At 40.8% G+C, this 23,264-nt stretch overlaps 1 protein-coding gene across 2 annotated transcripts in view; it reads left to right on the forward strand.

Moving 5' to 3' along the window:
• The window catches only part of LOC147331514 (kinesin heavy chain-like), a 74,957-nt gene that overhangs the window by 3,366 nt on the left and 48,327 nt on the right, over positions 1-23,264 (forward strand). For both annotated transcript variants that reach the window (XM_086293909.1, XM_086293910.1), the window contains exons 2-5: positions 17,911-17,998; positions 21,279-21,352; positions 21,700-21,804; positions 22,202-22,250. In XM_086293909.1, the coding sequence (XP_086150035.1) occupies positions 17,911-17,998; positions 21,279-21,352; positions 21,700-21,804; positions 22,202-22,250 (316 nt within the window). The remainder of the gene's footprint in view (positions 1-17,910; positions 17,999-21,278; positions 21,353-21,699; positions 21,805-22,201; positions 22,251-23,264) is intronic.

A 23,264-nucleotide genomic window follows, 5' to 3' on the forward strand; every position in this document is an offset into this window, starting at 1 on the left:
GTACACCTAAAGCTGGGCAGACACTGTGCGATTTTTTCAGTCGCGTTATTCAGCTCCTGCTCAAACTGCACGATTGACTCGCAGGGGTTAGAAGTTGGTAGGTCACGATGCAGGTCTCACACTATACCGCCCGATGCTCTGATGCGACCTGAGTGCGCACACTGTGCCTCCATAAAATGAAGGTTATAACAGAAATTCTGTCGCTCGCTCTCTCTGTCTTTCACTCACACAGACACACCACCACCATCAACTTTGCTAAATTGCTAATGAAAAACACTGATCAGGCAGCTGTGATTGAGCAGCAATGTAGATCCAACTATTTTCATGGTTGTTGTGGTCGTGATAATTTTGTGAGGCCACATCGAAATGGCTCGGATGAGCTTTCCAAAGTTCTACAAGTTGTGCCTCCATCGCTTGTGTCCAGATCACACGCTGCCGTCTTTTTCACTGACGTTTACGTGTTTGCACGTGAGCAGTGTGAGCGGCTGTGGTGACACCCTCACGAGCGATTGATGATCGGGAGCTGCTCGAGTTGTTAATCGCTTCTCGTTACCCCACGTATACTACACGATGCACGATGAAGGCCAAAATCGGGCCGATCACCAAATCGGTCGCACGACTCAAAAATCGTCTCAAAATGGGCCAAAAATCGCACAGTGTAAGCCCAGCATTAGAGCAGCAATGTTTGTTCCCCTCAGAGAAAGAAAAGAAAAAAGGCTGCAAAAGTACAGGGAGGAATGGGAAAAGGAAAACACCTGGCTGGAAAAGTGCACGATAACACCTATAAAGCGCACTTCACTGTGTGCCGGCGCACTTTTTCCATAGGCATGCTTCTAATGGTGGGCACATGAAGAACATGAGAGGCGTGAAAGCTCGGGGAACCCTTAACCAATTTTTTGTCCACCAGGCCACGGCAGAAGCAGATATGGTATGTAAACATTGGGGTTAATATGGGCATGTGCAGTGAATATCAGCGCTATGTGGCCAGAAGTGTGATAATATAATTTATTTTGTGTAATAAACAACTGCAAGGATAGATGATTACAACAAATAGATCACTAATACGTAAAAGTAATACATAGATGAATAATGATGATGAGTTAAGATGCGTAATCATGGGAACAAGTGGGTTTACAAACAGGAGCAGCTGATTAGCATTAGAAAAGCTGAAATAATACCTCAACTGAAGCCAATTGTACTAAATGCACTATATGTGCACAGTTACAAGAATATTTTTCGTTCTATTGCTTTCTATTAATTTATATAATTTTACGTTAAGCAGGACAGAGTTCTTTTAAAGAAAGATTTACTTATATTCTCAAAAGCTAAGCATGACAGGCTTCTGTTTAAGAAAGAGACCTGTTTTATTGTGTTAATGTTGTCATTTTGAGCTAAAAATAAATGGCTAAATGATCATTTGTTTCCCATATGGTCATATCACAAAGAATATGCATCTGCTTAAATCAAATTCAAGTCAAATGGTTAAAAAATAATTTCACACACAAAAACAAGAGCTACCACACTGGGAAGGGTGAAGACAACTGGGTTGCCCGGCCCTGGCCACGAGGTGTCCCTTATTTATTTTTCAGGGAGTTGGCAACCCTAACTGAGATTATTCATCCACAATACGAGGTTAGTTATTAATATACTGCATTAATGTATCAATGTTACGGAAGTGGAGGAAGCGCAGTTTTTGGATTTCCCCATATTTCAAAAGTGCTTCATGTCTTTGCTGTGACTGTCGCCCGGCATAATTTGCAGATGATAATGGTTGTAGCCGCTGCAATGCTTTCGACCAAAACAGGCGCAGCTTGATGACATCATCAACATACGCTATCGCGATAGAGCGGTATAGTCAAAATCTCTATCGTTGGCCAAATTTATATCGTTTCTATCGTATATCGTCTATATCGCCCACCCCTAATTTAAATGTGTTTGGGTTGGGTTGGAAGACAGCAGAATAATAAACACATAATTCAGATGTTCATTCAGATGATGAAGAAATGTGAAAGGCCATGTTTTGGTTTTAAAATTCACAAAATGTGTTAAATGACTGTATGTCTTTTGAAATGAAAGGGCAGTACTTTAGCTCCATTTAGGCTACTTAATATTGAAAAGAAGCAACGCATGCTTCTTATTAGCATATAGATGGCAAAGGTTGAAAAAAAGGTTTGAGGAAATGAGGTAACATCATGTTGCCCACTTAAGTTGAACTGTACTCCGTCACTATGGTGAGAGCCTGCTGTTGTTCCAGTATTTGTGGCAGAACAGTGCAGTTTTCTGCCTATATTTCCTCTCATTTCATGCACCAACCGCCCCTCAATTGCAGTCAGTACACCATGTGTGAAGTTTTCATCTTTGTGAATGTAATGCATGAATGTAAGTGGCTTTTGGTGCATAAATGCTTTCAGTGTGTGCGCTGTCCCTCTAGTATCTCAGAAGAAGCTGTTAAAAAAAGTACATGTCTCCTGTGAGTTGAAATGCCCCGGCCGTCAGATTGCATCAGGATTTAAAATATCAGGACGACAGGAAAGCAGACCTGCTGCGAGAACCCTGTAGTGACAGCTAAGCACCCACATTTTGTCGGCTGATAAAAACAATTCGCATCTGGGCAGTGGTGATGACCCTTCATTTGTCTGTTCGAGGATGACTCCTTCCCACAACTTGTTAACTGACAGAGGCAATGATTTAGGCTGTAGAGTGATGGTTTGACTGCACCTGGATGGCAGACAAGGGGGGACCCGGAGAGATTTAAAAACTGAAGGAGATGGCCTGTCGGTACACTGTGAATTGATATAGTAGGGAACATCTCTGGCACTTTCAAACAGTTTGTGTTGGTGAAGTGCAGAAAAAACTTCTGTGCAAAGGAACAAACAACGAAAGACTCAAGGATCAAATTTGATATCGGTTTTAATGATGAGAACTTTGACACGTTCACATCAGTGTGCACAGTGCACACTGATGAAGCAGTAAGAAATGAAAAAAGAAGTTTTCATCGATTCATTTGAACCGAAGCAGGACTCTGTAGCTTATGAACTGTTCACTTCAAGCAAGAAAAAAGTGTTTTTGTTTCTCATCAAACATCAGCTTATCTTTCATAAATGATGTTTGGCTTCTGCTGTTAAAGTTGTTGAAACCACTGGCTGTGTGACAGTAATAATTATTCTATGCTAATTGTGTCTGCGTGCAGCTAGGTGTTGGGCAAGATGCCTTTCACCTTGAGAACTCGGGGCTTTAATTGAACCTTGTGTTTGATGGCTTCCCTGCTGTTATAGAAGATATAGGCCCATCCGTTTGACATCAGAAGCGAGGAATCGGTGTAATTTATCTGAAGTGTGGTGCAGCAGCAGAACAGGAGTGCAGTGTGTTTCTTTGATTGTGTTGTTTGTCTCACTAACACAGGCAGAGAGAGTTTAAAAGCTGAAAGAGTGCAGAGCAAAGTGGCTAAATAAAACCTAAAACTAGCAGAAGAACAATGCGATCATTTATCACAGATCATACATCAAAACTCCAGTCAGCCTTCTTATCAGTTCCTCAAAGCACTTTCAGACATTATCATCATCAGGCTAATTTTGATAACAACGGCAGTATGGCACATTATCTTCTCTGTGTGACCCCAAAATGAATGTGTTTATTATTCATAGTCTTTCATTGTCTTTTTTTTCACCGTCAGATTTGCAGCCACCTGTGGAGCTAAGCATCACTCTGAGGCTGGGTGACAGTAATAATCACTCTGGCTGTACTGCCCCAACGAATGGTCTTTGTGTTTGCTCCACAGTGGAGTGACACAGCTGTCTCGAGTATTTCACTGCCTGCAATAATGCAGCATCAGAAAGGCCAGATTGTCCCTCCTAATCTTCTGTTAGTCAAAAAAAACTGTGACGGTGAATCACGCTTTCGGGTCTATGAATAAATAAATGATGGTTGCAGCCTCGGGGGCGAAAAGACATGGAATTTTTTCTTTCTTGCTGTCCAGTAGTAACAGGCATACTAAAATTGTATCATATTCATAGCAGGAGCAGCGTGTGATAAGAAGTTCTGAATTAAGATGCTTATGAAAAATGTTAGAACTATTATAAGCATGCCACATTTGTCAAATTACTGTAATTATTACTGTAATTATTGTTATTGTAATGTAACGGTGAAGCTTTAAGATCATTTATAGGTTATGAAAGTGATCTCAGTAAGTCACATGATTGGGTCTCACAATAGTTTCACCTGAAACCTCTGCTGATAACGACCCACACCCTTTTTCACACCTTGGCTCATGTGATTAGCGCATGAGCCAAGGGGGGCATTAAAAATATGGTTTGGCAAACCAAAAACACAATTTCCAGTTTTATTATGCTGTAGTCACATATAGGTAACTTGGAAAATGCGATTAAAGTTGATATCACTGAAAATAGGTACATATGAAAACCAAGAAAGATTTTCAAATCCACAATAATCTGTTTAATTAATTGATTGATTGATTGACTGGAAGTCCCAACCATTGCTTTAAAGATTCTCAGCAGCTCAAGATTCACTCTCCCAGAATGGAGTTAACTTTAAGAGCAAACCTGTGTAGGAAAGACAAATAAGTATTAGATTGTGTAAGAGTGTAAACTGCTGCCTGTCTCTATCTCTCTGATCTGTCCAGCTTTTCTGCAACCCTATTACATTGTTACCAACACAGGACAGTGTTGCCAGTGGGGGCCATCACCATCTTGGTTTTTGGAGATATAAGTGAATATATTTGGAGAGGGTAGAGTGACTGGAGAACGGTAAATCAACTGATTCTTATATAGCGCTTTTCTACTCTAGTGCTTTATACAACACAAGCACTCTCTTCTATGCTTTGTAAGTGCATTCTGCATAACATGTACACACATGGATGGATGGATGCATTGGAGAGCATCTTGGGGTTTTTATGTTGCCCTTTTAGTTCTTTTTAGTGATAAAATTGTTTTAAAATCACCACTATCCAAGAATTCACCAGAGTAGATCATTTTTTGGATGGGCATCTGTTGCAGACAGATTTTTTCACATTTATTTTTTGTGGAGCCAGCACCCAGTGATACTCAGTTGAATTGGATCTCAAGGAGCTTCTGCTTTGGCTTCACTTTTTTATACCCAGCGGCTGTGTTCATCTTCTAGAGTCTGCGGGATAAGCACTATCACTTTCATTCCCTTTGTCCAGAAACGAAAATATTTTCCATTTTGTTTGCTTTCCTTGTGATTATTTTTAGCCGAACGCTGAGTTTAACTTGAGGGGGTAAGAGAGGATGAAAGAACGTATCAACAAAGATTATTAGGTCCTTTCCCATTTCTAAGTATTACAACGAAGCCAGAGGAAAAGCCTCCACCATGGATCTACCCTTCAGTGTCTCACAAACTAGAGGTCATTGTGTTTCCATACCTGTGGGCCTGTTTTATCACGGTCCGTTGCTTTCCAAAATTAGAGTTACATTTTAATGAGCCGGCCTCGCAGTGCAGGTCCACACTGATTTAGATTGAACCAAAGTACAGCAAATAACAAGAAACATTTCAAACACTCATTATATCAAGTTTCGAAGTTTCGTAGCACCACGCTGACCTCCATGTCATCATTACATGGAGCAGAGTGACCTTTGCTTTTTTTGTTGACCGTAACAGATGAATGAAAAGCAATGTGGCTCTCTGCCCCCGTGTTAGTAAAACCAAGTAATATGTGTGGACTAAACAACTATTGATTTTCTATTTTTTGCACAGCATTTATATATCCCATGGATTATTCTTCCATGGCTGCTGTTCCCTTAAGTGTTTTACAAGACTTCTATAGAAATTGCAGTGGCTGCTGTATTCATAACAGTGAGCAACACCTTGTTTACATTTTTGGGAAGAATAGCGGATTAGAGGTCTTATAACAGTCTTAGAGAGCTCACAGAGAGCGCGTACCCTGCACTTCAGCTCTCAGATGTCATGTGGGCACATGAGGTAGCTTTTACTTTTTCTGCTACTAATAAATTAAGGTCAAATGGTGTGCTGCTGCAGAGAATAGATGTAACATGGTTAAAAACTAGCTGATTATTAACCAGCAGCTTCTTAGTTGGTGGGATGGCTGTGATTCTGATTTCTGATGGGCTCTTTTTCTTTAATCTCATCTGTGAGCCGATCCTCCCGCCTTCTCCTGTCCTTTTCTTCATTAGGCGCCAAGGTAGAAAAGATGCAGGGGAAACAGCTGCTGTTGAAACAAACTGTTGACAGAGCATGTCGGGCGCCGTGTAAAGTCATCTACCTGTCTTGTACCTGTTATTTATAGCTCCAGCAGAACCATTTCTTCTCAAGGATATTTTTTCGCATTACCGTTAACTGTCTGGAAACCAAGCAGAATCACAAGTGGTGATCTAAGGTGTGCTCTTCCTTCGCTCGCACACTTTGGCACTCTAATTCTATCAGCGCAGAGCTCACACCCTTTCCAATTAGCAGTGTGATGGGACTGCTGTGCGGGGTCAAGATCTGGACTCTTTTCTCCATGTTGGATATCGGTGCGAAAGCAGCCACCTCTTGGGATTAGACCTCGTCTGCTTCTTCCCTCTCTCGTTCTTTCTGTCATTCTCTTTCACAATAAATGCTTCACAGTATTTTTCTCTGTCTGGCTGGATTTCATGGTGTAATGATTCCGCTGCTCATTTCCTCATGACTCAGCAGCAGTTTAAAGAAGAGAGAAAAAAAGCTCAGCTCATCTGTCATCTCATTCATTTTGGCAGAGGCTTCTAGCAGGTTTTAATAGCGTCAAGAGGGGAAGCTCCCGTCAGTCAGGAGCCAAAATATTAAGGGATCTGTTGACTTTGGCGGAGTTTACGTCCCTTTATCCCTCCTAGAAATGTGAGGAGGTACAAAATGATAGAAGGGCTCATTGAGATCTATTTTGCTTTCCTCAATAAAGAAATCAATATTTAAATCATCACCGTATTAAAGCTAACTTGTGCAATTTTATAATGTCAAGGATCAAAACTATCTACCCCATACCAATAAAGACTCTCAGCACGCCTTAATACTAACATCACACTGACATCAATTCAGTCAGCAGCCACACTGAACAGGATATTAACTCCAGTTCCTTCAGCTCGTCTTTATTTTTACTCAGTGTGCATGTGTGTCAGGGTTAGATAAGCTCTTCCAGTTCGTCAACACTTTCCTCATGATTCCTCTGCCTTTGTGACACAAGTGGGTTGTGACTACCAAGCTTTTAGCTCTGGGGAGTGTTAATGGAGCGTCCTCTTCTCATTAGCCACGGCCATGCCCAGGATGCTGCCCAGGCCGCGTGTCTGCCCTCAGTGTATGCGAGCAGTACCTCGTAAACCAGCTGCACATGCTCGTGCACGTGTCGGGACATGCTAGCACCCCTGGTGTTTTGTTGTCTTGGGAATAGGAAAGCAAGGAAATCCCAAGGAGAGAAAAGGAATATCCCAGCCATCCAATGCCCAACACTTTGTTTCCTTTGGTTAAACACGGCACAGTTAATCGAACTGACATTTAAGAATGCTGACATGTACTCCAGCATTTTTTTTTATTATTTGCCAGGAGAGCCATGCTTTAAAGCACATTTTCCTTTTCTGTGGATAATCTAATTTATCCCGATTTTAGTACTTAATTTAAACTACATCACATAAAAGAGACTTGGAAAATCTTGGCAAACATAAATATCAGGCTTATTTTAATCTTTGAATGGCCAAGGATTGGCCCCAGCTCAGACTTTAAAAAGCATTTCTCTCCAGGCTAAAGCAGCACGATGCGATTTTTGTTTTGGCTTCCAGCAGGTACGTCGATAATCATATCAAACTTTTTTATTTATTTTGGTTTGCTCTTTTACCTTACCTCTTTTGTCTCCTGGAGTTTCTCATTAATTCCATTTTATGCAAAATCTTAATAAAGTCGCTTTTTTTCTTCCTGGAGGCCTTTATTATCCAAATTACCTCGCTGCATGTTGCTGTCATTAGTTGTGGCAGAATTACAGTGAAAATCACCATAACCATGTTGTTTTTACAGGAAATTTAAATCATTGCTCAGTCCTAGTTTGATTCAGTCTAATTGCTTGCAGCAGAAGCTGATTGAAATGTGTGCTACTTTTCTGAATCTTCTTCGTGGTCTAATTTTTTATTCGTTCTCGGCCACATTAATGGGCCTTATACCAGTGGTGTGGTGCAGAGCTGTGGCTGGTTGGTGGGGTACTGTGAGTGTCTTCCTTTGAAACGTGCTGTATGGAGGATCAGTCACAGTGTCGAGGCTCACATTTAATCTAGACTGTGGCCCTGTACCACACAAACCCTCTATTTTAATTTGGCCTAGAGTTGTAAGCTGGTTGCGTTATCGTTACATTGGAGCATTACTTCTTGGCTAAAATCAACCAGTAAAGTTGGCTCGAAGGTTTGTGTACTAATTGAATTAGTCGTAGAGAAGGACCAATGGCTCAGTTGAAAGATTGCTTTCTATAAACCACTTTTTGGGTGACATATTTTTCACCTTTCAAAACGTTTCATATATTCCTTTTAAAAAACGTGATAAACTGATGCGCTGTCTGCTCCCGTAGTGTTAGAAGGTGCTGCGTGAATTACTTTACACATTTTAAGTTATATTGGCACTTTGGCACAGGGCGTTTTAAGGTAAAGTTGCTGCCTGAAAAGAAAAACACACACATTTCTTCAGCATTAAATGCTAAATGTGTTTGGCTTTTTCCCCAGTGTGCTGAAGTGCTGTAGACAGAGACAAAGCTGCTGTCACGAGTAATCCTGTATCCTGTGTGAATTAATTTTGATTGCATTAACTTGTACGCAGGTAGAGCTGAAAGGAAGAGACTGCTGGCTGAAAATCTTTGCTTCAGGCTGACGCGGCTGATCTCGCTTCGTGTCAGACAACTCAGTTCTTCCTCAAGGCTCATTTCTGTTTTCTAGGATTTTTATAATTCTACAACATCAATAAATGGAAAATGTGTGAAGGCAGGGGGGCCAATCAAATGTGACATTGCAGGCAAGCGCTGGAGCAGTCAGTGTCACATAGACGATGAGGCATCTTTGTCATCTCTGCCAAGTGTTTCCTTTCTTCTCCTTGCTCCTTACCCCCTCTCCTTCTGAAACCTTTTCTCCTTTGTCTCTCTGCACTGTTTGCAGTATCTGAACAAAATTTAATTTTCTGTGTGCTTTGCACTTACAGAATGCTGAGGGCTCTCCTCAGTGTGTGCTTGAGCTTTTTTTATGCTCAATAAAGAGAATACGGTTGAATTATTTGAAGTTTCTGGAATCATAAAGGCAACATGATGCACAGCAAAAACAAATAAAGCCTCTCATGAAACAACATAATTAAGTGTTATCAGGTGGGACGTTTGTGTTTTCTAAACAACACAAAAAGGGATTCAAGAACTTTGTCAACATTTAATTGACAAAATTGTTTTCTGGAGGCTTTTGTTTTTTATTGCATGCTCTTCATCAGTAGAACTGCTAATGATAATTTACCCTTTTCACTTTAAGCGTAATAGCCTGATATTTGGTGAAACATGCTTGTTTGCCTTCTTGCAAAGGGTGAGATGACAAGAGAAATGCCATGCTAATGTCCTTATGATGTTCTATATTAATCTTAGCTTAGATTAGCCATGAACACCACAGACAAGGCACAAATAAGCACATTATGAAAAAGACATTTGAAGTGTTTCTCAAAGCTCGGTCATATAATTTCCTATTTGTAGATCCTATTTACACCAATAAACCGGGAATATTGTGTGTAGTACCTTCTCACACAGTACATGGGGCATTAGAAACTCTAATATGGTTGTGACACATCATGTTCAGGCCGGGTGCAATGAACCAGCCACGCTGCTGCATAGACTGAATTATTAGGCGGCCAACTAGCTTGAGAGCATGAACAAATATTTGAGTTAATCTATGTCATCAAGTGACGTGAAGCTAAAACCAGCTAAATCAGGGTTAGAAATATGAGGCGTTTCTTGGAAAATCTGCCCCACGTGTTAGAAATCAGAGTCCCTGCTTCCTTCCAGGCCATGTGAGGAATTACTGTTTAGGTAAATGCTATTCCCACTTTCACTCACTTGTTAAAATTTTGAATAAATTAGCTTTCAACATAAACTGCAAGTCATATCAAAAATTATGATATAGTAAGTCCATAAGCGCATTAGGAGGAATGTTTAGTAAGGTTATAAATCACGTAAGAAGTAGGGTACTTTTTCCACAGACTCATAAAAGACTTATAACCACTGGTGCTGCCTCCTGCTGGTCATTTAAAAGCACTTTTTAATGTGCTTTCACTTTGACTTGACTATTCAGACCTGGAGGGTGGATGCATCTGTTATGTGTGTGTTATCTCTATAATCAAGTGTGTACCAAGCAGAAGAAGGCTCGGCTGTGGTGAGTGTTTCAAGTGTGTGACTTTCCCGGAATATGAAGAACAGGATGAAATATTTGCTTTTGGCATTTTATTGCCTTTATCAATCTATCATTTCTGCTCATTTCTTTTCTGGCTGTCGTTGAAGTTCATCCGTCATGGCTTGCATTATAACAATCAATTAGTCTGTCTCCATTTCCTCATTTTGAAGTCACTCCAAGTCTTTCAATTTCTAACTTCGCTTTTTGTCCACTGGGAAGCTGCTGCTCCCGTTTTCTGGTCTGAGTCCCGGCGAACAAAGCCCAGTCTTTCCTTCCCATCTCCACTCCTCTGTCTCCCGTTTCCTTCATTCATCTTGATAAATTATGCAGAGTATCTCACTTTGATTCAGGAATAATTGCTCCACTTCTATCCGTGGATCTTTTATAAGCAACTTGATGTAGGAAAATAACTGATTAGAAGTGTGTTAACAAAGTAATGTTGGGTGGTAAACCTCAGTTCCCCGAGCTAGCGATTAAGTGAAATTGCTACAAAAATGGCTCTGATGAGTACAAGATAGCTGAAAAAACAAAAAAATGAAGAAGAAGAAGAATACAACGCCACCACTGCATCTCTGCATCCAGACTTCACTACTGTACATGTGAACCTCACAGCCACTTTGCCCTCGAGGCACTATGCCAGTCGACTCTGCGAGTTGTCAGCCCAGTGAATTAGGGAAAACAGCAGTGATAGATAATATTGTGTGACTGGAGCTTTTGCAGTTGTGAGGGGTTTTCTGTTGTCGAGAAAAACGCTAATGATGCTGTTATCTGGGGCTTGAAGCCTGATTAGCCTGAAGAATGGTGCAGACATTGGCAGCTTGAGCTGCTACTCTCTCCTGTCATTCTCACTGAGCCTGTTTTCGCATTTCTGTGGGGAGAGAGAGGAGGGTTGATGAATTTGTGGGTAAGACTGATGCAAAGACTGACAGAGACCAAGATAAACTCTCACTTTGATTAGTGGAAATAGGACTTCCTTTGCCTCTGCCTCCTCTCTGCCCCCAGTCAAGCCTACACAGGAAGATCAAACATCTATAAACGAGCCAAAAAATGATCTCAATGTGTTGGAGAAGGAGAAACACATACACGGCCCAATTTTCCCATCATCTCCTCCAGCTCTTTCTGTCAAATTTTTACTAATGTCTCTCCTGGTTAGTGGAAGGGAAATGCACCCTGTGTTGGAAAGCATTATTCCCTCATTGCAAATGTTGGCAGTCACTAAATATTCAGCACAAGCAGAAGGTGTTATTTCCAGAATTAGCCTTTTCTTGCAGAAAGGTTGCTGTTTCTTTGAAATGCTCCTCACCAGAAACATAAAGGTCAAGTGACAGACCTCCATAAAGCAGTTTCCCATCAGATGACCTTGTGTGACCAAGCAAGTAATGCGTGTTGTCTGCCAGGAGCAAAGGTGGATGTAGCGTTGGGTAATTACGGAGCCGAAAAACCTCTCAGGGAAGAAGTGGATGTTAGGCACGATGCAGTGAAGCGTGTTACTTTCTCACGGTGAAGCGCTCTGTGCAGACTTTCTCATAGCAGCTGCTATTGTTGGTTTTGTAGCCGTGACTGAGTTGCTGTAACCTCGGCTGTGATTTCTCCTTAAAACGAAGCCCTGCAGAGTTTACTGTAATCAAAGTATTAGCTGTGGGCGGTTATCTTTTCAACTCTGTCGTTTTTAGCCTTTTTAACATGTGGCAAAGGGATTTGGTGCATTACTACTGTCTGTTGTCAGTAATTGAATAGCTGCAAAATTTAAACCACCTATCTAATATTGTGCTCGTCCTCCAAGTGCTGCCAGATCAGCTCTTTATTGGCTGCTTGGGAGTTGAGGAATAAAAACTTTAAACACAACTCCAAACATATTAGAAGTTTCAAGGTTAACTTGGTAATTTTGCCACCACTCCCTTGTCTTTAGACCCTCTGCAGGTTTTATGTGGATATACGTAGGACCGTGCATGAATAGATTCCCTTTCAGTTAGGTTTGCTTGACTATGATACAATTCAGTGTCGTAGTTTTGTAGACAAATACGTGGGCCAAAAAGTTAAACATGTGTAAAAAGCATCTTTGACTCCGCTTTTCCTTTTCAAATCCTGGAAAAATGATTACATCACCATTTTTGTTCATTCAGCTTTATGATCTGGAAACTGTAAATGATTTAATTGAAATAGTTTGAAGCACGTTTTACAAAGCCAGAGTGTTCAGCTGTTTAGCGAATAGAGTCTGAGTCATATCTGTGATTTGTTTATCTGATATAAAATTTATAAAGAAAATATAAAGTTGAATGAACATCCTCAGTGTTGTTTTTCTGCTTTCTTTACTTGCTGCTTCATAATTTTGTGCATCTGCCAGATGGCTCTGGTTATGGTATAGTACGGATTTATCTGTGAAAACATCTGCTGTAGAAGAAGGGTTTGACAGTTCTATTGGTTTATCAGCATCGGGAGCCAGTTTCAGGTTGCCATTTAAAGCTGCTTTAGGGGGATGCTCATTTACATGGAAATTCCATGTTTTTCTTTTGGCTGGAACATATTGTTCTTCATCTTGTTGTTTGCACAAGGAGTTAGGAAAAGAGACTGACATATGCATGAGAATCAAAAACCATGTATGATATATATTTGAATGAATTCAAATTGAATCACGGATATGGATTCTTGGTCTGAAATGTGAGGCCAGTGTGGAAGTGCCTTTCTGACCAGTACGCAGCTACTTCTCATGTTGCAAAAAAAAATTAGATTGTGCAGAAATCTAGCAGAATTTATTATTTGTACATGCATTTACCTAGTGAGATGCATGTATTGTCACTGCCAATAGTTTTAAGCCTTTTTCCAACACAGCACAATTTTGATTTTATAAATTGTGGTCTAAATTATGCTAAAATAAGCACTAAAGCAGAGTTTGGCTAATTTTTGACTGGCAGGTTGCTTTTGTGTGAGCGAGTGGCGCCCTCGGTTCCTTAGTCAGATGCATCAGCTCACTTGTCATATCTGGTTTTAGAAAACAAGATGGCTTTAAATGCTCAAAACAGTCCATAAACTGATGGTTGATGGCAACACGGTTGCTATGTTTCTTTCTTTTTTTACATAAATATGATTGTGTGATCCCTGCCAAGCCCTCGGGTTGCTCTACAGGGTCCTAAACTCTGCCCCCCTCACATAATAATCTAAATTTGTCACTGACTGCTGCAGCCCTGTGTTTCTCATTTCTTTGTCTTTTTAATGTATATTCTTTCATTTCCTCTTGTTCTTGTTGTCTGTTCTGCACCTCCTGGGTTTGTCGTTTTCTATTTTGATTGTATTTCTCTCTCTGTCTTTTTTGCTGATTATATAGCTTGATTTTACTACTTTATTTTCTGCTCTCTGATTATTGTCTCCTTGCACAGCTCGGTCTTGTAATTAATTGTCCATTCTTTGCCCGCTGGGGAAAAGTCTCACAGTTTCTGTTTTTTATTGCGGTTTTTGAACCTTTCTGTAACTCTCTCTTTGTCTGCGTCTTGGTGTTCCTCTCTCTCTCTCACTCTCGCAGCCCACTGCCTCTTTGTTTCCTGGCAGACAGCAGCAGATTGCAGGCTGGATAGGCCATGTGGGTGTTTAGCATGGCACACAGAGCTGAGGGCCATAGACAATGTCTGCATGTACAAATTTAATTGGATATATTATTTGCACGCATGCACATGCACATGCACACAAACACACACACTCACATATGCACACACTATGCTTCCCACGCTTGCATTTTTAACAGCGTCCACTCACGAAATTGAAAAGACATATGTTAGACTCTGCACTGAGGCAAACAAGCAGATGTAACAATACCTAACTGGACCAACAGGCCTGACAGAAAGATGGACGTGTAGATAGAAAGCTTACAGAATGTCTTGTATGCTGGTGCTATTATCACATTCATGCAGCACAGGAGCAGATTAGTGTTTTAGTGGAGACAGCATAACAAATGATGGGCAAAGGGCTGTTTTTTACCCAGCTTACATAACAGATTCATTTTATTCATCCCGATGAAGACCACATCATGACTCCTCTCCCTTCCCCTGTGCCTCCCTCCATAGTATTTAGCATGTGTGTAGTATATTATAAATGGCTCATTCGGAAGAGAGTCGGGGTTAATCAGTTCTGACGTGGAGCTTGTTTGTACCTGCAGCTGTGATTACAGCACAACAGCTCAGCTTATTGAGAAGTAGAATAGAAATAAAAAATTGAAGCTTGTATTTTGCCAAAGTGTTCCTGCAGTCTGTCACTAATAAAAGATAAAAGTGTAAAGTGGGAGGTCATTGCTGAAACACTCTGTTATTGTTACTCTGCAGTAATTCAGCGTGATTTTCACTGACCGTTGTTGGGGAGTGGCACAAATTGTATTTTTTTCTCCTCTAGTGCGACAACTTTAAAAAAATATATAGATTGAACAGAGTTCAATCTCTTGGCAGGTTGAAATAATACGTTTTATATAACCTCTATAAATTGTGTCAATATACTAGATTGGCCTAAGGGTTTTTGCTTATGGTGTTTATTTTTTGATTTATTTATAATTTTCTTTTTATTGAAGTGGATTATTTTAATGCACGCCGCAGTGCCAGCTTCATGTCACACCATAGCAACACTGAAAAGGATCACAAGCTGTTGTATAAAAAAAACACCCTACACATTTTCATTGTGATAAACCCATCCATCCATCCATCCAGCCACCCATCCGCAGCAGCAGAAGGCTAAGGAGAGTATTCCAGACGTCCCGATGACCTTATAACCACAGCTCCTGCAAGCAGTGTGGGTCTTGACCATGACTCATTTGTCCCCAGCCTCTCCCAGGATGCAAAAGAAATAATGCTGGACATGGGAGTTTAAGACCTTTCGTTCACAGGCTTCTGCCAGATGTTCACTTTTTGTTTGGCTTTGCTGTCCGTGAGCCTTCTCTTCACCATCTGGTCCAACTTACAACTAGGTGGTGGTCACTTAATACCTCCACTCCTTTCTTCATCTGAGTGTCCAAGACAAAAAAGTAAATCACTGTTTTTCGACCTAAGCAAATACACGTAAGAGCCACCTTATATGCAAACATGGTGTTTGTAAAGGCCAGCCCATGCCTAGCATAGAAGTCCAATAATGAACCAACACTCTGCTTTAGATCACTATGCAGTTCCTTTCCAAGAAAATGGAAAAACGCTACAATGATGATGCACAGCCGGGGGCTTGTAAGTGTCCCCACACCAGCATGGGCCAGTCTTGAAAAGGAGAGACCTGCTTTTCTCCAGAATCCTGGAGAAAAGCTAGATATCACTGTGTGCACCGGTGCACACAATGATATCTAGTCCCATCCTGCGCTAGCTCAGGTCCTCGTTGAAGAGGTGACATTCCGCATCTCAAAAATGAGTCTGCAATCCTGAGGGTCCACAGGTCCAGGCCCCTTCCTTTGCCTGTCCCCATGGGCACTGGACCCACAGGGTTGCAAATCCATGTTATTTTTTGTGCCTGACCAAACCCCATGAGCACAGGCCTGGTAGTGATTGTGCTAAACCGTGTAAATAAAACTGAAATGCAAAACTACTGCACTGTCTAGTTGTTTGTCAAGGCAAAGATTCAGATTCTGTCTTTAAATGTCTTTTTAAAAAAGTAAGTGGGAGAGAATCAGAGCAGAGGTAAAAACCACACAGCATCATCTACATTAGCTCCAGCTACCTTAGAAACATCCACTTTTTTCCAGCTTCCTTAATCAAAAGAATATTTCATTGTAAGCAAAATATCATAACTTATATGTCTTATAGACTACTTAATTAAGTTAACAAGCTTCAAGCATTTTTTCTTCTGTGGTGGTGCAGTTTAATCTAACATTTCATTATTCATCATCACTTCCCTTTAATTCTTTAGCGATCATTAAAAATGACATAAATTCCTTTTTGCTTTATTTTTTTCTCTTTTCTTTCCACCGGCCAAAGCAGAATACATAAATAGATATGACAAATAAATAAAATTTCATCTTAATGGAACTTTAAAACCAAATAATAAATGTGCTCAAAAGCCCAAAAAGAAAAACCATAAATTGTGAGTCAGTGAGCCATGCATCTTTGACAGAACTTATTACTCAAGCCACTGTAAACTGGAGCGCTGTGGGGTTTCGAGTTTATCTTGCTGTCCCATTTGGAACCTTCAGGAACAATGGGGCCCATCTGTAAAATTTTGGCGAAATTATTGTTGTATTTTATTCACAGTTGCTGATAGTACGGATAGTATGGATCACCGGGGTTTTTCTGATACAGCAATAATCATAGTTTAGATCATCCTCACAGGTCATATGCAATTTATGCAAAGGGCAGACATACATTCTTTATAGATCGTCTACCACTAAAACACATTTACATGATATGCAGGTTTGCAGCCATCCAGGTCATGGTGATCTAAGGAGTTGGAAAGAAAAGCAATAATTTACACGATCAATCGAAACAAACAAACGAAACAATAACCTGCAAGTTTCTGCTTGTGTTTTTCAGCTTTATTGCCACATCCTTGGTACGTGTCTTCTCCTTACAGTGAAGGTATGCCGTATTTGTGGGTGGTAGAGAAGGTCCTCGAGGCAATCAGCTGCTGTGAATCTTGTATACATATATAGTATATGCACCACGCACAGAAGCACAAGTGGGTCTGTTAGCAGTCAGGCATGCTTTTTGAAGGAGGCAAGACAGCTCCCAGTCACTGGATTTACATCAGCGCTTGCTCAAAGTAGAATAAACCCCGATCTTATTGACCACTTCAAGTGGTGTGTGTTACTAAATGTCCTGCACTGGGAAGACGAATCAATCCATTTAGCTGAACACTGAATGTCTTCACTTTCAGTCCAGACATGTGCGTTGAATTAGCTCATGTCTTCCCGTCTATGGGTAGTCGCAGGCTGGTCACCATGTTGACTTATTTAGCCCCACTGATGGTTCAGTCAGAGAAACAGGCTCTTCTTCCTTGCAGTCTTTATGCATTTTTTTTAAATTCTCCTTTTCTCAAATGCTGATTTCAGGTCATCTGCTGTCTTTCACTTTTTCTACACTGCCACTCGTCTTCTCTACGCCTCCACTCCATTTCTTCTCTCTTTCTGTCTCTCTGGGTCAAACAACCTTTTGCTCAAAGCTCTACTCTACGCTGCGGTGCACTCATTCGAAACAACCACTGCCTCCATCAAATATACTCAGGATGCATATTGCACTAATCAAAAAGAGACAGATGGGCCTCTTAATGTGATATACACCCTGCTATTTCAGCCTACACACAGATGGACAGAGCATCCATAAACCATGTTCACTCTGCGTATAGGAAATATTGATGTGGCACTGCTTTATAGTGGCAATATGGGTTTACATAAATGTTTTAGTGAAAAACATGATGTGTCTCCGTCACGTGCGCTCTGCTTCGCAAAGTTCCCAAGATGCATTTTACAGCACATCACAGAGGAGGATGAGGTGCTGAGTATGATCTAAAGCGCGCTCTAAACTGTCTTTGTCATAGCTGACTGTGTTTGTGTTGGCCTCCACAGGGGAAGGCGTATGTGTTTGACCGAGTCTTCCCAACTAACAGCACACAGGAGCAGGTCTACAGCACCTGTGCCAAGCAGATAGTCAAAGGTGAGTCACATACATGGTTCTGTGGGGTTTTTTGTCTCCATGACGTATGAGTGACACAACAGCTGAGGGAAAAAACGACAGAGCACCTTGAATTACCATAATCGTGATATCCATGTTGGTGGTGTCACTTCACACTGACAATTCACTGGTGCATCCATTAGCACCTCCCTTACAAGATGCAAGAAAAAACTATTTCCATCACATGATGTAGTCACACGGCCTGCATGTAGGAGCATCACAATGCGCTGATTAATGACATGCATGCTTATCATTGCGCAGAAGGACCGGCATATCCAAGGGGCATATAGTTCAAACAAAACCATTACCTTCAACTTTTGAATCTTTTTCTCTTTCCCTTCCTTCTGTCTGCATCTCTTTATGTCTGTCTGCCTCTTTTTTCCCTGTTAGGGGCTCATTTTTCTCCCACCTTCAAAGTGAGTGTGGAACTCCATTGAACTAGTTCTAGATGGGGCATGAAAAAGATTGATTTGGCATGCAAGATTACTTGTAGGTGAGATTACCATGCAGGCTGAGAAAAAAAGAAATAAAAAGGCAGGATTGCTTTCACTGCGAGGTTGAAAAAAAATTCAAGGCAGGCAGTTAACGAAAGGAAGGCATGCGATAAGAAGTTAGATTTGAAATGCGTCAGGGGGAAAAGGTAACAGAGGGGGCAAGCTTGGTGAGAGCAAAGAGGTTTGGAAACCATATCCATATTTACACTTTCTCAGTTTTCTCATCTTACAGTGTCTTTTTTTGCCCTTTTCGTTGTTTTTTTCTTCACACTTGTGCCGTCGGGTTCTTTGCCCTTTTCAGTGTCTTTGTCTCAGACTCGTGCTGACTCTTCTCTTCTGTGTTTCCCTTTGTGAAGGTCTCTGTAGTTTAGCAATCTAGTGTCCCGCTGCCTTCATTTCCTTTCAATAACACATTCTTTAGTGTTTGCTTTTTTTTTTGTGCCACACTTCTGCGTTGTTCTCACTATGGTCAGCGTGGAAACAAAGGAAGACATGAATGAGAAGAGGCAGCAACACATGAAAACAGGAGAGAAAGAGGGTTCTGCATGGTTACAGCTGAGAGCCTTTGTGATGTGTCTGTGGTCAGCTGACCAGTGGCTGCTGGACTTCTGGGATGATATGTTTTTCTTTATCCATGTTTGACTTTTATCGCAGAGGTTTATTGGCCTCTGTCAGCACTATAACATCCAAGGGTGTATTTCTTTATAACCTCAGCTGGAGTGGAGGCGTTCTGCTATGGCTTCCACTAAGAAAAAGGGAAATATATCTGTAGTTGCTCTGTATTTCGCTGACTGCCTCCTGGTGACATTAATGCTGCAGGAAGTTGTTGTTTATTGTGTGTAGCCACAGAGGTCATTCGGCACCTAACCAAGCTTAAATACCACGTACCCCACAGAGCCAACAGGCTTATGAGGCTCAGATCAATCTACCTTTGGAGCAAAGGTCAAACATATTTGTATTTCTCTGGGAACTTCCTGTCTGGTTGTTTTTGTATGCCGTTTAATTTCTGTCGCGATAAAACACGTTCACAAACAATTTTATCATTTTATTTTTTCATTCACTGCTACTCACACTGTAGAAACCTTGTGCACAGATTTAACAAATGTGGGTGAAGCAGTGAGAAGCCCAGAGCACAAAGCGCCGCCAAAGCTTACAGAGTTTCTGCTTGCTGAATGCTGGAGGGCAAACTGGCTCTTTTAGGCAACTCTGCTTCAAGGTTGAATCCGACTTTTTTCACGGCTGAAACAACAGGCCCTCTTATAATTGGTAAGAGGGCCTGTTGATAAGGGTATAATTAGTTTAACTGGTATGCAATCACACAACCTCTTTGACTGACACCTTGAGGTACACAGAGTTGGCAGGTTTATTTAGATTTTAGCAAATTCAGTGTGATAATCTTACTATTAAAGGGGACCTACCATGTTTCTTTCCACATTCATATTTTCATTTCTGGACTCTATTAGAGTAGCTTTTCATAATTCATCGCTCAAAAATAATCCTTTTTTATTTTACAAAGGGTCTTGGTGACTCCTCTCCGTTCATCCACCATCTGAAAAAAGCCTTTTAGGATGACTCGCTTCATATCAACTCCTGACAGCCAGATCTTTGTATCTGAAATGACCATATTACAGAGTCTCCCTCTCTGACATCATGTAGAACTGAGAATAGAAAACCTAACAGTTTAAAACAGTGTTTAGAGCAGTGTAAAGCCTGGCACACAGACACTAATGTCCACATGAAAAACGAAGTAAAAATACTAAACTATATGTCACAAACCAGTCGTGTGGTCATGTGAGCATAAAGGTGATGCACATAGTGACGCCAATTAAGAATTTGAATTAATTAGGCCTTTATGTCTTTCAGACATGTAATTGGTTTGTGTCATCTGGATTCATTAGATAAATAAAGATGGATATTATCTGCATAGCACTGAAAATATATGCAGTTTTTTTGCCTAAGGGAACTCCATGATAAACTTTTGTAAGGGAAGAAAAGGCCTCATTTACGTGAACAAATTAGAATCGATTGATGAGATTCAAACCCCTGCACTTTATTTTCTTCAAGATCAACAGTTTGTTATAGTCTCTGTATTAAAATGTTCAACAGTATCAAGTGCACTGAGGTCTAACAGGACACAGAGATGAGTCCACTGTCAGCGGTCGTAGGAAGTGCCTCTGACAGTGTGACATTGTAACTAGTAACTAGTGCTGTTGATGAATTCTGAAACCTAATTGAACCTTTTCAGATAGATCATTCATCTGCAAATGGCCATGCAGCTGTTTGCAGGTGCTCTTTTAAGAATTTTTAATATAAGAAGCGGTGACCCAAAAACGCAGATGAGTGACTTAGGGGATGGGGGGAGGGGCACAAAAGCTGAGCTCCACGGCTTTTATAGGGCACTGGCACACTGGGCCCAGGTGTTCCCGATGTTGCTGACAATGAACAAACCGTGGTAGCGGGCAGGGTGAATGGACCTGGGGTGGAGAGGGTCCTCACAATACAGCTCCCTTTCTTTGTGTACAACAGTATACACTTCCAACCACCAGTAGATTACTTTGGCACTGAGGATTTGAAGGGTAAGCCAGGCATAACAGGCTGCTATCATTTTTTGGTTTCCACATATGTGACTCAGGATAGAAATTTATATCTGTTTATATTTTTGCACCTGTTCTCTCCTGCCATTCTTTATTTTCACACTCTTTACCTATTTTCTTTTCCCCCCTTGCGTCCTTCTCTAACGTGCTTTTGTTTCTTCTTCCTCGCTTCAGATGTACTGGGAGGATACAATGGGACTATCTTTGCCTATGGGCAGACTTCCTCAGGAAAGACACACACCATGGAGGTACAGTGCTGCTAAAAAATTCAAAAGGTAGCCCTCGCAATGTGGCACGTGCGAGCACAGAGATACACGCACATTTTCCTCCTTTTTAAACACCGTCTCCTCCTCTGCCTGTCCTGACTTTATGTCTGCCTCCGTCATGGCCATCATTCTCTATCTTTCTTTCTCAGCCTCATGTGGAAACTAACCTTCTTTACAACTCTCTGTGGGAAACAACCCTGTTCGCTTTCAAGTCAAAAGCCTCGCTGCTCTCCTTTCTTTTACTGTTCTATCGACTTTATTCATCCCAGGGTCTGCATTTATCCTGCTCTTCACTTACATGTCTCTGTCTCATTTCAATCCTCCTTTAGGGGAACCTTCATGATCACCAGGGAATGGGGATAATACCGCGGATTGCTGAGGACATTTTTGAACATATATTTGCCATGGATGAGAATCTTGAATTCCACATAAAGGTTGGTGTGGATTCTGACGTTTGTGTGTTCAAGTTTGCATTTTTACCACCTTCTTCTTCTTTCTTTCTTTTTTTTTACGTTTGCTGTTAGATGGAATATATTCAGTAGAAATACAACTTGAAGCTCTGATGTAATCCTCACATGGATGGGTTGAGTGGAATCAGCCAAGCATCAATAAATCATGATAAATAAACCATGATCATCCCACAGCATTTTCCCTTTTACATCACGGTCTTATAATAGAGGATAATACCTCATCAGAGCCACAGCAGATTATTGCAGCATTTTGTATTTGCACAGTGAGCACCTATCATCCTCCTCATTTATCTGCATTGAATTCTCTTTCTGTGTCCCTGGTAAAATATTTGCTATCAAATGTTTTTTGTCTTTGCTGCAGGTCTCCTACTTTGAGATCTACATGGATAAAATCCGGGACCTGCTGGATGGTATATAACTGAAATACAGCTCAATTTTGTTAATGCTTCGTAGTTTTCTGTGTCACAACACAGATTTAAAAGCTGTCTGCTCACACACAGATGAATCATGTTTAACCGTTGACATTTTAAGACCTTATTACTTAAAGTGTTTGAACCCTATGCAAACTGACAGGCACATCTATAGTGATGAGCCACAGCATTAAATTTACTTGCCTCTTTCTGAATGAGATGGATATGTGACCTCTGAGGGTGTCCTGCAGCGTGTGGCACTGGGATACAAGCAGAAGAACTTTCAGGCCCTCTGGGCTGGTCGACCTCAGTGGTTGGGACTTATTCCAATGCATCCTGCAGCTGCTTGATCGGATTGGGATTTGGGGAGCTTGGGAGCTGGTCAATACCATGGGCTCTTTATTATGTTCCTCCAGCCATTTCTAAGCAGTTCTTGTTGTAAGCTGTGGAAATGTGGTGGTGGTAAATTGGTGTGAGACAACGATTAGTTGGGTGGTATTTATCAAAGCAATAATAAAGTGAATCTCAGGAACCAAGGTGTCCTAAATTATCAAGGAGATAATCTGTGCCAGGGTTTTTAATCTTATGGCTAATCACTTTATATTTATGTTTAAGATATTATTCGGTTGTTGTCTCCCATAGGAGAAAATCATCCTGGGACAGGCAACTACTGCATCACGGAAACAGACAAAAAGAAAATATTACAACAAAAACCCTTAATGGGCACATTTTTTAGTAAATACAGATGTAATTATAATAAATACCAGTAGAAAAATAATAATAAAAGAGTTACCTCAAAGGCTCCCAACTTCTCTCTGTCCTACATAGTAAAAAAAGAAAGAAAAACAGAAAATATTCTGTGACTTTTCTGCCTGTATTATCATTTTTATTATCTTTTTTGAGTGAATTAATAAGGGAAATTTTTGAGAAGCTAAAAAAAGAAGGCAACTGGACTTCTTTCGGTTTGTGATGTGTTTTCTGTGTTTTTTTTTCAGAGTACTTGAGTTTTTCATT

This window comes from Aulonocara sp. 'chitande type north' Nkhata Bay, linkage group LG5 (genome assembly GCF_057382095.1).
Source record: "Aulonocara sp. 'chitande type north' Nkhata Bay isolate Kocher_YH1m ecotype deep benthic linkage group LG5, A_spYH_male_GT1.1, whole genome shotgun sequence".
In the NCBI taxonomy this organism is placed as follows: Eukaryota; Metazoa; Chordata; class Actinopteri; order Cichliformes; family Cichlidae; genus Aulonocara; species Aulonocara sp. 'chitande type north' Nkhata Bay.